Below are 16,277 nucleotides of genomic sequence, written 5' to 3'. Positions count from 1 at the left end.
GATGTCACTCACTCACCCCTCCTCCCTTCCGACACCCAGATCACAAAAGACTAACAGGGAAACACTTGCGCTCAAACTAAGGGGAAGAAACACGAGTCTACAAGTCTTACCTATCGCAGCCAGGTTCCTGCAGGTCTCCTGCATCACATCTCTGTACAGACTCTTCTGGGAAGGATCCAGCAAAGCCCACTCTTCCTGGGTGAAGTGCACAGCCACGTCCTCAAAGCTCACCAGATCCTAAAACATCCCACACATGTATATAAAAGAACTGACGGGGTGGGGGTAGGGGGATGGGGGTAGGGGGAAGGGGGTAGGGGGAAGGGGGTGGGGAAAGATGGCTCAGTGCACACTGACTGCTCTTCCAGAGGATCCACATGGCAGCTCACAGCTGTCTCTAACTCCAGGATCTGATAACCTCATAAAGATAAACATGCAGGCAAAATACGGATATACATAAAATAAAAACTAATTAACTAAAAAAAAAGAACTGACATGTATGCTCAAATGATAAAATGTTCACGCATCCTGCAGTCTCCACACATGGACTTCATGACAGGGGAGCATTAACACAAACAATGGACGACTGTGAACAGAACCATCAAGGTAAAAACACTCCTCTCATTGAGTGGCCCGGGGATTGGATATACTGCAGCTCCACCCAATTCACATTCCTACGAAGTCCCACCACCTATACCCAGAAGAGATCTTTCTGTCTTTAGCCACCTGTGTGTACAGAGTTTAAGCTTTGCTGGGTGAAGAACAAGATAATGGGGAGAGCTCATGAATGAACACAAAGAATGAGAATAAATCACTCAAGCGTAATAAGTTCTAAGAATACTGTGGCAATTCAGAACCATTTTCCTTCTGAGAGTGGATTCATCTGTTACAAACTCAGAAAAACCTAGAGCATCGGGCACAGTCCCAATGATAACAGACAATGTATGTGATGAGCTTCCCTGGTAAGCACTACTTCACACATTCTGTCACCACTTAAATGGGGAAATGAGCCCATCCTATATGCTAACAGAAAAGAAATCATTAAGATTCCTGAGTACAACTTACTCCAATCCAAATGCTAGCATAGAAAAAGCTCCAGATCATGAGAATAGTCTCTCAGGCCTGGGTGGAGACCTGACATTCCAGCTCGGCTGATTCAGTCCCTCTGGTGAAGGGACCACTCCTAGGAAGGCAGGCTCACCATAACCATGCTAAAGAGACAGCTGCAGTCATTGGTTCTTCAATGAGTTTCTTTCTTTCCCTTCCCAGAACCCCTGGCCCTACAACAGTCATGAAGGGTTGTTAAGTCAGCCTGCTTTTCTGGATTACTCAGAAAAGCATATTTCCCCTCCTTCCTATCTCTTTTCTAAGCATACTTTCTTTAACTCTTTGTCGTCCCCCCACCACCACACTGCTTGTTGACTATGCACCTCCCTCCATGCCAGCTTCAACGGCATGGCTTCCTCCCTTCTCCTGCAGGCAGCTCACCTGCCCTGCAGCTCTTTTGAATACTGATAAAATAAAATTGTCCTTGTGCTTCGTTGAGTGTACTCTGAAATTTTTTTATTAATGAGACAAAGAACACCTAAAGTGGACCCCACTTTCCCGTGTATCACAAATTAAATCAAGTAATACAAATACTGCATGATTAATAAAGATCTCAACCAGCATGATGGCAAACACCTTTAATATCAGCAATACCAGCACTCAAGAGGAAAAGGTTGGCGGATCTCTGTGAACTGGAGGCCAGTCTAGTCCACATAGGGAATTCTAGGACAGCTAAGGATACAGAGTGGGACCCTGCCTCAAAATAAAGAAATAGGGGATGGAGAGATGGCTCAGTGCTTAAGAGTACTTGTTGCTCTTGCAGAGAACCCAGGTTCAATTCCCAGGACCCACATGGCAGCTCTCTGGCAGTCACCCATCTGTGACTCCAGTTCCATGGACCTCTTCTTACCTCTGCAGGCAGGAAGCACACACAGTGCACATATGGACATGTAGGCAAAACACCCATATACATACACATAAAAAATAATGAAGTAAATAAACCTAAAGAAAAAATAAATAAACAGCCAGGCAGTGGTGGTGACACACACCTTTAATCCCAGCACTCGGGAGGCATATACAGGCAGATCTCTATGAGTTTGAGGCCAGCCTGGTCTACAAATTGAGTTCCAAGACAGCCAGAGCTGTTACACAGAGAAACCCTGTCTTGATAAAGAAAAATAAATAAATAAATCTCAAAGTAATTTTTAAAAATAATTTAATTACACTCTTCAGGTACTGCCAAAGACTACCAAAAAAGAAAGACTCCCCCCATAGCAAAAAGGGCCAGCCATGTGCAGCCAACTCACTGCCCCAACTGAGCCCAGGGAATGTCCAAGGACAAGGCCAGTAAGAAGTTCGTCATTCTGAACACAGTAGAGGCCACTTCCATCAGGGACATTTCTGAACCAAGTATCTTAGGTGCCTATGGACATCTCGTATCTACTCCAAGCTGCACGACTACGTGAGCAGTGCCACTCACAGCAAGGTGGTCAAGAGCTGACCACAGAGCCTGGAGAACTGAACACACTCATCATGACTTAGACCCACTGCTGTTGCCCTAGGACCACCAAGAAAGCCCGTGTAAAGAGCTAGAGCAGTTCATGAAGCCATGTGGGGAAAATAAAATAAAACGGAAATTATACTTATGTAGCAAAAAAATTAATTACATGGGGAGTGCAGCACAAGCCTTTGATCTCAGTGCTCTGCAGACAAAGGCAAGTAGATTTCTTTGAGTTTGAGGCCATCGGAATGTAACATAGTGAGTTCTAGGCCAACCAGGCTACAAAGGAAGACCCTTTTTCATAACAAGATGTGTATGGGGGGGGAGGTAATTACACTCATTTATTCAGGAGGGTGAATGTGGAGTTCAGAGGAAAAGTTGCAGGACTGGGTTTTCCCCTTCCAAGTGAGGCCTGAGGAATTAACACAGGCTTAGCAGCAGGCATCCTTACTCACTGAGCCATTCATCAGCCCTGAACGTAACATTTCAACTTTAACTGAGCAATGCTAACACATGATAGAATTAAGAGAAGGATGACTTATCTTTTTAGGAAAAACTCAATGTAGCAGTTGTAGCTGCTTTGGGGAAGAGACGGAACAATCACCTGATGTCAGAAATCCCGGCCAGACCATGTCAAACAGTGACATGCCCATGTGGCGCAGGGAGGAAGGCTGGCACAAGTGCAGTGCCGCCAACACTCACCTCCTCCTAGTCACACTTTCATCAAAGTCACGTAAATCTACAGGCTTTTTTTGTAGTCAACCAAGAATTATATTTCTAAACTGACAAGAATAGCAGCTGTTTAGCAAATGTCAGAGTCTTCACAACAATAGTGGGATATCTTACCTAAAATAGTTCAAAAACATACAAACTATAAAGCTGACTAAAAGGCAAAATTTAAAACATATTCTCTCTTAGGAACTGAAGTACAAAAGCACACAGGTATATCAAGGCATGTTGAAAAGACACTTTCAGAAAACATCTGAGAAGGCTCTCTCATCTTGAGCCTCAACTTCTCTTGAGGCTGGACTCAGCAGAAGTAAGAAGGAAGCAGGGCTAAGGCTGGCTGCGTTTTTTAAGTTAGGCCCTAACTCAGCACCCACAGATCCGCTCACAGGCAGCCTTTTTCAGCCTTGTTTTTTAGCTCTTGAAAAATAATAACTGAACACAAAGTGCACTCTGGAGCCGGATTGCCAACACACAGGTAATAGAATTTGGTAACACTAAACAAATGGCAAATTGAGCCCTCAACACAGGGGCAGCAAACCCTGGGGAAGACAGAAACTGACTTACAGGGGCATTTATTGCAACAGTCATGGTGACAAGGTCTCACTAAGTAGCAATAGCTGGACTGAAATTAACTGTATAGATCAGGCTGGCCTCAATCTCATGGTATCCACCTGCCTTTACCTCCCCAGTGCTGGGATTAAAGCTATGTGCCACCATAACTATTCTCAAATGCTCAGATCGTGTGTGTATGTGTGGGTGTGGGTGTGCGCACACGTCTGTGGTTTTTGTTTGGGGGATTTTACTTTTAGTCAACCAGTGACACAGTGAGATACTGTCATAAAATTTTTTAAATATTTTATCTTTATTCACGTGTATTTTGAACTATCTCTGTGTGTGTCAGTGTTCCAGATGCCCATGAAGGTCAGAAGGTCTCAGATCCTTTAGTGCTGGAGTTACTAAAAACTGAGTCACCACATCCAGCTTCACACTTACCTCTAACACTCTGAAAGAGCAGTACATGCTTTTAAGCACTGAGCCATCCCACCTGCCTCAAATGCTCACTTTTTTGTCATCTCCCTGGCCCACAAGGTCTCACTGTGCAGCTCTGGCTGCTCTGGAACTCTGTAGACCAGGCTGGCCTCAAACTCACAGAGATCCACAGGCCTCTGCCTGCCGGGTGCTGGGATTAAAGGCAAATGCTCACTTTTTAACATTATGAAGTCACAAAGAATGCAAAGAATGACGAATACGTGGCTCAAAACTCGAGGGAGAACGACTTGAGATTCTGAGAACTCTCATTTAGTGCACAACCTACAGTCATCATAATTTGCAAAACAGCACCACCAGTTGGTGGAGAAATGTTCAAACACATGTGCCTATGGGGGGAGACCATATATCACATATAAAGGACAAATGTTGCATGCCAAATCCCATGGGCAAAAACTTAGTAACTTAGATTAAATGAAATTTTTAGAAATGAAAAATATATCAAGAAACACACAAAGAGATAATAGTCTGAATGGGCATGGATGTATCAAAAAAAAAAAACATACCTGAAACTCTTTTTAAAAAAAAGACAAGTGCTGGGCATGGTGGTGAACACCTTTAATCCTAGAACCCAAGAGGCAGAGGCAGGTGGATATCTATGAGTTCAATGATAGCCTGGTCTACATAGTGAGATCCTGTCTTAAAATAAGTAAGACCCATAAGCCCACCCTGCACCGACTGCAAACAGGTAAGGCCCATCTCTGGACTGGGAAGACCAGGTCTCTAGCCCCTAGGCACATTCCATGCCCCTTCCCCCAGCCATTGGAACCCCAGGGACCAGGAAGCTGCCCCTTCCCCCAGCCCCCTCACCAAGACAACAATCCCCTGTGACACCAGTGACCACTGGACCCATAAGCCCACCCTGCACGGATTGGGAACATGTAAGGCCCCATCTCCGAACCAGGCAGACCAGTTCTCTAACCCCTAGGCCCCAGGGGCACATTCCATGCCACTCACTCCGCCCCCTCAGCCAGTGCAGCCCTAGAGACTGCGCAGCAGATTCTTCCCCAACCCCACTCACCAAACCAATCATGCCCCGTGGCATCAGTGACCAATGAAGCCATAAGCCCACCCTGCACTGATTGGAAATAGCTGCTCTCTGCGACAGAGCTCACTAGCACCAATAAGACTAAGAACTGCTCCCTGAGACACAGAGTCCATCAGCACTGACTGGACCAAGAGCCCCGATTAGACCAAGAGCTCCTATTGGACCAAGAGTATCAATCAGACCAAGAGAAGCTCCCTCAAACACAGACACCACTTGCACCAAGTGGAGGAAGAGATGGGTAGTCGACAGTACAAAAATACAGTCAACAACATAAATATCAACATGGCTCCATCAGAACCTAGTGGTCCTACATCAGCAAGACTTGAACATCTAAATGCAGAAGCAGAAAAAATTGACCTTCAAAATGACTTTAAGAAGATGACAGAGGCCTTTAAAGAGGAAATGAAAAATTCCCTTAAAGAAATTGAGAAAAAGACAAAAAAATTGGGAAAAAAAAAATCAATAAATCCTTTAAAGAAAGCCAAGAAGAAGCAATTAAACAGGTGAAGGAAAGAGTTCAAGATTTGAAAATTGAAATAGAGGCAATAAAAAAGACACAAACTGAGGGAATGCTGAAAATGGAAAATCTGACTAAATGAACAGGAACTACAGATGCAAGCATAACCAACAGAACGCAAGACATGGAAGAGAGAATCTCTGGCGTTGAAGATACGATAAAGGAAATAGATTCATTGGTCAAAGAAAACACTAAAGCCAAGAAAGTAATAACAAAAACGTCCAGGAAATTTGGAACACCATGAAAAGACCAAACTTAAGAATAATAGGGATAGAAGAAGGAGAAGAATACCAACTCAAAGGCACAGAAAATATATTCAACAAAATCATAGAAGAAAACTTTCCCAACCTAAAGAAGGAAATGCTTATGAAGATACAAGAAGCTTACAGAACACCAAATAGACTGGATCAAAAAAAAAGTCCCCTCACCACATAATAATCAAACCACTAAATATACAGAATAAAGAAAAAATATTAAGAGCTGCAAAGTGCCACATCAACTCCAGTGTCATCCGTGTGACATGATAATTATGTCAATAATAGCGGACGAAGATACGTGTCCCACAGGACTAAGCTCCCTGGAGGTCCCTAGCAGAGTGCCCGTGTTATGCCTCCTTCTCAAAGGAGACGTGCTTCACAGATCATGAGCTCCCTGAGCTATGGGTTGTGTATAAATGCTTTTCTGATAATGTTCTAATTAATCTATGAAGCACAGCCAAAATTAATGAATGCTTGGGTTGTGAACTATGGAGGAAAGAGGAAGCTAGACATGGATCTTAATCAAATATAGCAGAATGAGCTATTTTTTAAGACCTCAAGCCGCTAGATAAAGAAAGTATAATAGTTCAGGCACTTCTAGGGAATGAACACTCACCCACTAGGAATTCTTTAGGAATCCCAACTAAAGTGATTTATGGCAGAAAACGTTATCTCATAGGAGGCAGATGGTGGGCCACTCTGTTGAGGAAGTTCAGCATGGGAAACTTAAGGACTACAGCAGAACCCCTTCCCCTTACAGGTATAAAAGTACAAGAGTACATATTCCAGTAGGTAAAAAGGTTTTATATTAAAAGAGATATGTGATAAAAGAACTAAAGTGTAGGGAGCCGCCATTCAAAGATGGCGCTGGCCTCCTGGTAGCCTAGTTGTAAACAACTCCATATATGGCTATGCTCTCAGGACTACGTGTCCTGTGACCTGCGCATGCGCGGGTATGGTAATCGACCTTATGTCTATCCCGTGGCTCCCCGTGCTAGCATTCTGGCGGGACCCAATCACAGTACGGCACGTTTGCCTGATTCCCTATATAAGCAGCTGCAATTTAGTCCTCGGGGGCTCCTCACCTCCTGCTCTCCCTCAATTAAGAGGCGCTCCAATAAAGTGTGATCTGAGAAGAATCCTCGCGTGGTGGTCGTTCTTCCTCGCTGGTTGAGGAGCTCGCCCGCACTAAAGAAAGACTTAGGGAGGATCTGCAGCATCCAAATTGGCTAAACAGGTCATGAGAACCAGAAAAGTAAAAATGAATAATAAACTAGCAAGCAGCTGAGATAAAGATGAAGGACACAGTTGCAACCGCAAAGAAGCCTTCATAAGTCTAGGGACTGTACTAAGTTTTAAAAACACAGACTGCTCTTTGGGTCATAAAGTTCTTGTGGGTGAAGGGATATGTCTAGCACCGACTAATAATTGTGTGCTGATTAATAATTGTGTGCTTGCTTTTTTTAAAAAAGATGATGTAATTGAATTATTGCCAAGCTCTTGTTGTTCCCTGTATGACTTGATAGTTTTCTTTTCTGTATATAAACTACTGATTTGCAGAAGTAAAATTGTAGCAGATTCAAACTACTTCTGACTGTGTTGTCTGTCTGTCATTCGCCAAATCCTTGCCTTCTTGACTACCCAAGCCCTGGTCCCCATACAGTCATGGTATTCTCAATGGCAGCAAAGTCTGTGGCAGCAAAGGAAACAGGCCAAGTAACATATAAAGACAGACCCATCAGAATAACACCTGACTTCTCAATGGAGACTCTGAAAGCCAGAAGGTCGTAGACACTTATGTAGACACTAAGAGACCATGGATGCCAATCCAGACTATTATATCCAGCAAAACCCTCAATTACCATAGACGGAGTAAACAAAATATTCCATGATAAAACCAGATTTAAACAATACCTATCCACAAATCCAGCCCTACAGAAAGCACTAGAAGGAAAAATCCAACCTAAGGAAGTTAGATACACCCATGAAAACACAGGCAATAGATTATCCCACACCAACAAATACCAGAGAAGAGAAACACACAACACTACCACCAAAAACAACAGCAGTTAACAATCACTGGTCATTAATATCTATTAATATCAATGGTGTCAATTTGCCTATAAAAAGACACGGGCTAACAGAATGGATACGAAAATAGGATCCATCATTCTACTGCATATAAGAAACACACCTCAACTTCAAAGACACCTCAGAATAAAATGCTGGGAAAAAACTTTCCAATCAAATGGACTTAAAAAGCAAGCTGGTGTAGCTATCTGTCAATGTAATACACCATATTAACAAACTGGAAAAAAAAAAAAAAAACACATGATCATCTCATTAGATGCTGAAAAAAAACTTTGACAAAAATCCAACACACCTTCATGATGAAGGTTCTAGAGAGATCAGGAATACAGGGAACATACCTAAACATAATAAAGGCAATTTACAGCAAGCCCACAGCCAACATCAAATTAAATGGAGAAAAACTCAAAGTGATTCCACTAAAAGCAGGACAAAGACAAGGCTGTCCACTCTCTCCATATTTGTTCAATATAGTACTTGAAGTTCTAGCTAGAGCAATAAGACAACATAAGGAGATCAAGGGGATACAAATTGGAAAGGAAGAAGTCAAACTTTCACTACTTGCAGATAATATAATAGTATACATAATGACCCCAAAAATTCTATCAGGGAACTCCTACAGCTGATAAACTCCTTCAAGATTAACTCAAAAAAAAAAAAAAAAAATCAGTAGCCCTCCTATATACAAATAATAAAAGGGCTGAGAAAGAAATCAGAGAAACATCACCCTTTACAATACCCTTACAATAGCCACAAATAATATAAAATACCTTGGGGTAACTTTAACTAAGCAAGTGAAGGACTTGTGTGATAAAAACTTTAAATCTCTGAAGAAAGAAATTGAAGAAGATATCAGAAAATGAAAAGATCTCCCATGCTAATGGATAGGTAGGATTAACATAGTAAAAAATGGCAATCTTACCAAAAGCAATCTACAGATTCAATGCAATCCCCATCAAAATCCCAACACAATTCTTCACAGACCTGGAAAGAAAAATATTCAACTTCATATGGAAAAACAAAAAAACCCAGGAAAGCTAAAAGAATCCTGTACAATAAAGCAACCTCTGGAGGCATCACAATCCCTGACCTCAAGCTCTACCATAGAGCTATAGTAATAAAAACAGCTTGGTACTGGCATAAAAACCGACATGTGGACCAACAGAATCGAATTGATGACCCTGGCATTAATCCACACACCTATGAACACCTGTTTTTTGACAAAGAAGCCAAAACTGTACAATGGAAAAAAGAAAGCACCTTCAACAAATGGTGCTGGCATAACTGGATGTCAACATGTGAAAGACTGCAAATAGATCCGTATCTGTCACCATGCACAAAACTCAAGTCCAAGTAGATCAAAGACCTTAACATAAATCCAGTTACTCTGAACCTGATAGAACAGAAAGTAGGAAGTAGCCTTGAACACATTGGCACAGGAAACCACTTCCTAATATAGCACCAGTAGCACAGACACTGAGAGCAACAATTAGTAAATGGGACCTCTCGAAACTGAGAAGCTTTTGCAGGGCGAAGGACACAGTCAATAAGACAAAAAAGACAGCCAACAGAATGGGAAAAGATCTTCACCAACCCCACAACTGACAAAGGACTGATCTCTAAAATATATAAAGAATTCAAGAAACTAGACATCAAAGTACTGAACAATCCAATTAAAAAACAGAGAATTCTCAAAAGAAGAATCTCAAATGGCCGAAAGACATTTAAGAAACTGCTCAACATCCTTAGTCATCAGGGAAATGCTAACCAAAATAACTCTGAAATATCATCTTACACCTGTCAGAACGGCTATGATTAAAAACACTGATGACAGTCAATGTTGGAGAGGATGCAGAGCAAGGGGAACACTCCTCCACTGTTGGTGGGAGTGCAAGCTTGTACAACCACTTTGGAAATCAGTATGGCAGTTTCTCAAAAAATTGGGAATCAATCTACCTCAAGACCCAGCTATACCACTCTTGGGCATATACCCAAGGAATACTCAATCATACCAAAAGACACATGCTCAAGTATGTTCATAGCAGCGTTATTCATAATAGCCAGAACCTGGAAACAACCTGGATGCTCCTCAACTTAAGAATGGATAAATAAAATATGGTACATATACACAGCAGTAAAAAAACAATATCATGAAATGTGCAGGCAAATGGATGGAACTAGAAAATATCATCCTGAGTGAAGTAACCCAGTCTCAGAAGGACAAACATGGTATGTACTCATTCATAAGTGGATGCTAGATGTAAAGCAAAGGATAACCAGACTGCAACCCACAGCTCTAGGGAGACTAGTGAGAAAGGAGGACCCTAGGAGGGACACATGGATTGTCCAGCGAAGGAGAAATACATGAGATCTACATGAGCAAACTGGGAGTGAGGGGGAGTAATGGAGGGCAAGGGATAGGGGATGAGAATATAGGGGAACAGGAGGTTCGAGCAGGAACAGGGACAGAGTGAGAGAGCAAGGAAAGAGAGACCATGATAAAGGAAGGCATGATGGGAATAGGGAGAAACAGAGTGCTAGGGAAGTTCCCAGAAATCCACAAGGATGACTCCACCTTAGACTACTGGTAATAGTTGAGAGGGTGCCTGAATAGGCCTATTCTGCTGATCAGATGAGTGAATACCCTAACTGTCATTACAGAACCTTCATCCAGCGACTGATGGAAGCAGATGCAGAGATCCACGGCTGGGCTCCAGGCCGAGCTCCAGAAGTCCAATCAATGAGAGAGAGGAGGGAATCTATGACAAGGGACATTGAGATCATGATGAGAAAACGTACAGAGACCAGCAGCCAAACTAGTGGGAACACATGAACTGTGGACCAATAGCTGTGGAGTCCCCATGCTACTGGACCAGGCCCTCTGGATAGGCAAGACAGCTGTTTAGCTTGAACTGTTTAGGAAGCCCCCAGGCAGTGGGATCAGGATCCATCCCCTGGTGCATTAGCCGGCTTTTTGGAGCCCAGTGCCTATGGTGGGACACCTCACACAATCTTGGTGCAGGGAGGAGGGGCTTGGACCTGCCTCAACTGAATGTACCAAGCTCTGCTGACTCCCCCATGGAATACCTTGCCTTGGAGGAGGTGGGAATAGTGGGTGGGTTGAGGGGGAAGGCTGGGGGGCAGGAGGAGGGAGGAGAGGGGGATCTGTGGTTGGTATGTAAAATGAATAGAAAATTCAATAAACAAATAAAGCATTTCAAAACTATGACACCAATATTATCCTACACAAAGACAGTAAGTTGAAAAAACAAACTAAAACCAACTATAGACAGATGCAAACAAAATCTCAAAACAATTAGAAAATGGAAAATTAAATTAAATTGTATTTTCTAATGCAGCACACAGCCAGGCACAGCAACACACATCTGTGATCTCAGAAACAGGTTCCAGAGTACAAGGCAGTATTAATGCCATGAACTTCAGGCCAGAATGGGGTACAAAATGATACCTGTGTCAATGTTTAAAACTGAAGCTGTGAAGGCTGGAGAGGTGGCTCAGGTGTGAAGAGCATGCACCATTCTTAAAAAGAAGCCAAGTTGATTCCCAACACCCACACCAAGGAGCTCATTGCAACCTAGAACTGCAGCTCCAGGGCACCTGACACCCTCTGACCTTCTCAGACACACATATAAATAAACAATAACAAAAAAATTAATTGAAGCTGCTAAACCATATGCTTTAATGTACAAAGCTTGAACTCAAGCCCCAGCATCCAAAAAGAAAAACAATCCTAAATGTGATGTATTACACATCAAGGGAAGTAAGAAAAGTAAGATTATGCCAACAACTGGAAAACTACATGGCAAGAGGAGGAAAAGAAACAGCTCAGAAAAGCACGTGCTGCTCTTACCGAAGACCCACATGGTACTCACAACAGTGACTCCAGTTTCATGGGGTCCAGCATGCCCTTCTGGTCTCCATGGGTACCAGGTACACACACTTACATGCAGGCAAAACACTTATATACATGAAATGAAATAAATCTTTTAAAAAGAAATTAGCCCTTTTAAAAATGCATGGGATAAGGGCCAGGAACAGTGGAACACACCTTTAATACTAGTACTGAGAGGCAGCAGCAGGCATATCTCTGAGTTCAAAATCAACCTGGTCTACAGAACTAGTTCCAGGATAGCCAGAGCTATATAAGAAAGAACCTATCTTAAAAAAAAAAAAAAAAAAAAAAAAAAAAAAAAAAGGTGGGGTGCTGCGGGCCGCAGGAATAGATCATAAGAACTCAGCTGGTTATGGCAAAGTCACTACCTGGAAGAATCAGGGAATTCCTCCAGAGGAAGCCAAATCCCAAGGAGTTTTTGGTGTTACTTGGCTTGTTATATATCAGCTGTCTTCTGTTATGAAAATCATGTGTGCCTTCATAGTTTTCCCAATGGACTTTTCCCTAAGAAGGGCTAACAGTGTGGACTGATCACTCTCTGGACATACACATTCCAGGTATTTGGAGAACAGCCTCAGGAAAGGCTGTCTCTGGAATCAGATTATCTCCCTTAGCCACTTTCAAGGACTACAGGAAACACCACCCAGGTGGGTGCCCAACTTCAAGGACTAACAATGATAACAGCCCACCTGAAAGTCTCCTGACTTAAATTCCACAAGGAGACACCGCCCAGGGGGACGCCCAACTTCCGAGGACTAACAATGATAACAGCCCACATGCAAGTCTCCTGACTTATGGTAAATTCCACAAGGAGACACCACCTAGGAGAGGTGGACATTAAGTAATAGCTTTACACAATTTAGCTCGGACCTTCCCTTTATATACCGGGACTTCCAGAGCATAGGGAAGAGAAGAGAAAAGAGAATGGAAGAACTAGATGGGTAAGAACTTGAGAGGAACAAACTGAGATGAGAAAGAAGTAGATTGAAGGGCTACAAGAGAGTACTAGAGGAACGAGATGGAAGAGGAGTAAGAGCCAGATAGGGAAGAACAAGATGAGGTAGAATGAGAAGAGGAGAGAGGAGATGATATGGGAAGGAACAAGATGGATGAGAACCTAGAAGGGGCAGAACTAGATGAAGGAATTAAGATAGAACCTAGAGGGGATCGCAGACAAGTGTAGAGAAAAATCAGGCTAAAGATGACCTAAATATGAGAGCAGAATATAAGCTTGTAACTGACACAGAATAATAAAGTATATGGACTAAGGAGTTTCGTGTACATAGATTCATTTCTTCTCATCAAAGATTAATTATCAGCTGGTTGTAGATTTTTCCCGGACCCTGGGAGGGGACTATTAAGGGGCTGGACCCCCATAGTCCCCGATAGTGGGGTTGGGGGATAGGAAGATAAATGAGCAGGGGATGGTGGCAGATACCTTTAATTCCAGCACTAGGGAGGCGGAAACAGGCAGAAGAAGCTAGCCTAGTTTACATAGCAAGTTCCAGGCCACCCAAAGGTAAAGGTACATAGCAAGACCTTGCCTCAAAGAGAAAAAGAGCATCCAAAAAAAAGTGGGAAGGGTTTTTGTTTTTTGTCTGTTTTGATTTTTCAAGACAAGGTTTCTCTGTATGGCCCTGGCTGTCCTAGAACTTGCTCTGTGCTAAGATTAAAGGCATGAACTGCCATCAGCCATCTTGGGACTGGTTTCTTTTAAACTGTACACACATAGCTGGATGGTGGTGACTCGTGCCTTTGATGCTAGCACTCCTTTTGTCTTTGATCCCAGTACTCGGGAGGCTGAGGCAGGAGGATCTCTGTGAGTTCAAGGCCAGCCTGGTCTACATAGTGAGTTCCAGGAGAGCCAGGGCTACACAGAGGAACCCTGTTTCGAAAAACAAAAAAAAAAAAGAAAAAGTGTGTACAGATACACACACACAGATGTGCACAGAGTGGCAAGAAAGGGGATGAAGGATGCTATTGGCATTGAAAAGAAAAAATAAGTTTCTCTTCACAATAAATTCCAAGAACCAACAAAAACTCATGGAACTGTATTACTAAAACCAATGACTATAACAAAACATCAAATGTTTAAAGGTTGTGTAATGTCCATCAGTGTCCTGTAAAACAGCAGTGAACAACTGAGTGGACAGCAATATCATACCCAGTATGGCAACACAAAGGAAAGGAGACACAAAGAAATACATAAATTTAACAAAGTCCTTTAGACAAGAACTACTTTTTTTTTTTTTTTTAAAGATTTTAATTCTTTTTAAACTTTTCAAAAAGTTTTAAGGGCAAAGTGGAAGTACAAGTTTTAGATACATAGCAAGAGAGGCAGTGGTCCTCTCTGAGTGAGAGAATACTTTTACTTTATTTTTAGATTTATTATTTTTGCATATCAGTGTTCTGCCTGCATATATGTATGTGCATCACATGGGTGCCTGGTGCCTGTGGATCCAGAGGAGGCCTAGATCCCAAAACTAGTTACAGAAGATTGTGAGCTGCCATGTAGGTGCTGGGAATTGAACCTGTGTCCTCTGCAAGAGCAACAAGTGCTCTTAACTGCTAAGCCAACTCTCCAGCCCTTCAGAATCCAGCAGAGAGCATTGGTTGCTCTGGGACCGGAGTTATGGGCGGCTGTGAGCCACCAGAGGTGGGTCCTTAATAAGAGCAATACTATCTTAAGCACTGAGCCATCATCACGGGCCATCCACTCCGCATCTCTTTGAGACAGGATTGCACTATGTAGCCCTGGCTAAGCTGGAACTCCCCAGCTATGTAAACCAAGCTATCCTCCATCTGTCTGCCTCTCCTCCCAAGTGCTGGGATTACAGATGGACCAACCTATAACTAAAAAACAAACAAAAACCCACAAAGTATCGATATATTTCATGCTTATGAATAGGAAGCTCAGTATTGAAATGTCAGGTTTCCTCAATCCGCATTGTAAATCAATAATGGCAATAAAAATCCCAACAACTTACAAAAAAAAAAAAAAAAAAGAAAGAAAAAAACCCTAATAAACTGATTCTCAAGTTTATATGGAAAGGGGTGAAAAAACTCAAAATGGTCCACACCATTCCAATCTAACAGCACACAGACTTACAATTTAAGACTACCAAATAATACCACAATAATCAAGACAGGGTACTACTTGGGAAAGAATAAAAAAAATCAACAAAACAAAAAACCCAGAAATAAAATCACAAAAAAAGGTATAATCTTTTTTTGACATAGGAGCAAAGGAAACTCAACGAGAGGGAGAGTGGTATAATGTTACTGGCAAAATTGATGCATTTATAGACAAAATTAGTCAGACAAACTTTTTAAATGCTCACAATATTGGGGCTGGAGAGATGGCTCAGCGGTTGAGGGCACTGGCTATTCTTCCCGAGTTCAATTCCCAGCACCCACATGAAAGCTCACAACTGCCTGTAATTATAGTTCCAGGAGACCCAACACCCTCACACAAACATACATACAAGCAATATACGAATGCACATAAAATAAAAGTAATTTTTAAGAAGTTTAAAATTTCACAATATTGACTCAAGATGAATGCTTGACCTAAATGTTAAATGTAAAATTCAGCACTTCTAGAAAGTAAGAGGAACCAGACGACCTAGAGTTTTACAGTCTTCTGATGAGATACCCAGAGGAGCGACGCTCCCCGGAGCAGGGCGGGGCCTCCTGCTGCGATGCGCGACGCTCTGCGCAGACGCGGACCGCGGCGCCGAAGACACTGGGCCTGGAGCTACCTAGCTCAGGACAGCGCTGCCGGCCCCGCCCGAGCCCCGGGGACGATCCACCATAGCCGCCAGGGACGGCCGCCCTCGCTCACCATGGCGCGGCTTCCGGAGTCGCCCACGGTCCCCTCACAGCTCCCGGCGGCGGTGCTCACACGGCAGCACACCGCACCTCCCTCGGATGCGGCGCCTAGCCCACAGTATGGCGGCCAGAAAGAGCCCGCCTCTCGCCGCCCGTCGGCGCTCCTGATTAGACGCAGCGATCCCAGGCCCTGATTGGCTAGCAAGACCTGAGTGACACCAGCTTCCAAAAGCGGAGGCGTAGCACTCAAATGACAGCCACAGCCCCGCCCTCCTAGGCCGAGCTTCCAAGCCAGGCCTGAA

The 16,277-nt window shown here is 43.1% G+C and overlaps 1 protein-coding gene across 2 annotated transcripts in view; it reads right to left on the bottom strand.

Annotated features, from left to right (window-relative positions):
- Window positions 1-16,277, bottom strand: part of LOC114686964 (zinc finger protein 709-like) — a 19,614-nt gene extending 3,337 nt beyond the window's left edge. Inside the window, exons 1-2 of one of the 2 annotated variants that reach the window (XM_028861663.2) lie at window positions 15,989-16,277; window positions 111-237 (exon numbers count right to left, since the gene is read on the bottom strand). In XM_028861663.2, coding sequence (XP_028717496.1) covers window positions 111-237; window positions 15,989-15,991 — 130 coding nt within the window. In that variant the 5' untranslated portion in view covers window positions 15,992-16,277. Of the gene's footprint in view, window positions 1-110; window positions 238-10,895; window positions 10,931-15,988 lie in introns of those variants that run through there. The other variant, XM_037211883.1, reaches the window with a different exon arrangement.

This window comes from Peromyscus leucopus, chromosome 17, assembly GCF_004664715.2.
Source record: "Peromyscus leucopus breed LL Stock chromosome 17, UCI_PerLeu_2.1, whole genome shotgun sequence".
Lineage (NCBI taxonomy): Eukaryota > Metazoa > Chordata > Mammalia > Rodentia > Cricetidae > Peromyscus > Peromyscus leucopus.
This window is presented reverse-complemented; position numbering and strand designations above follow the sequence as displayed.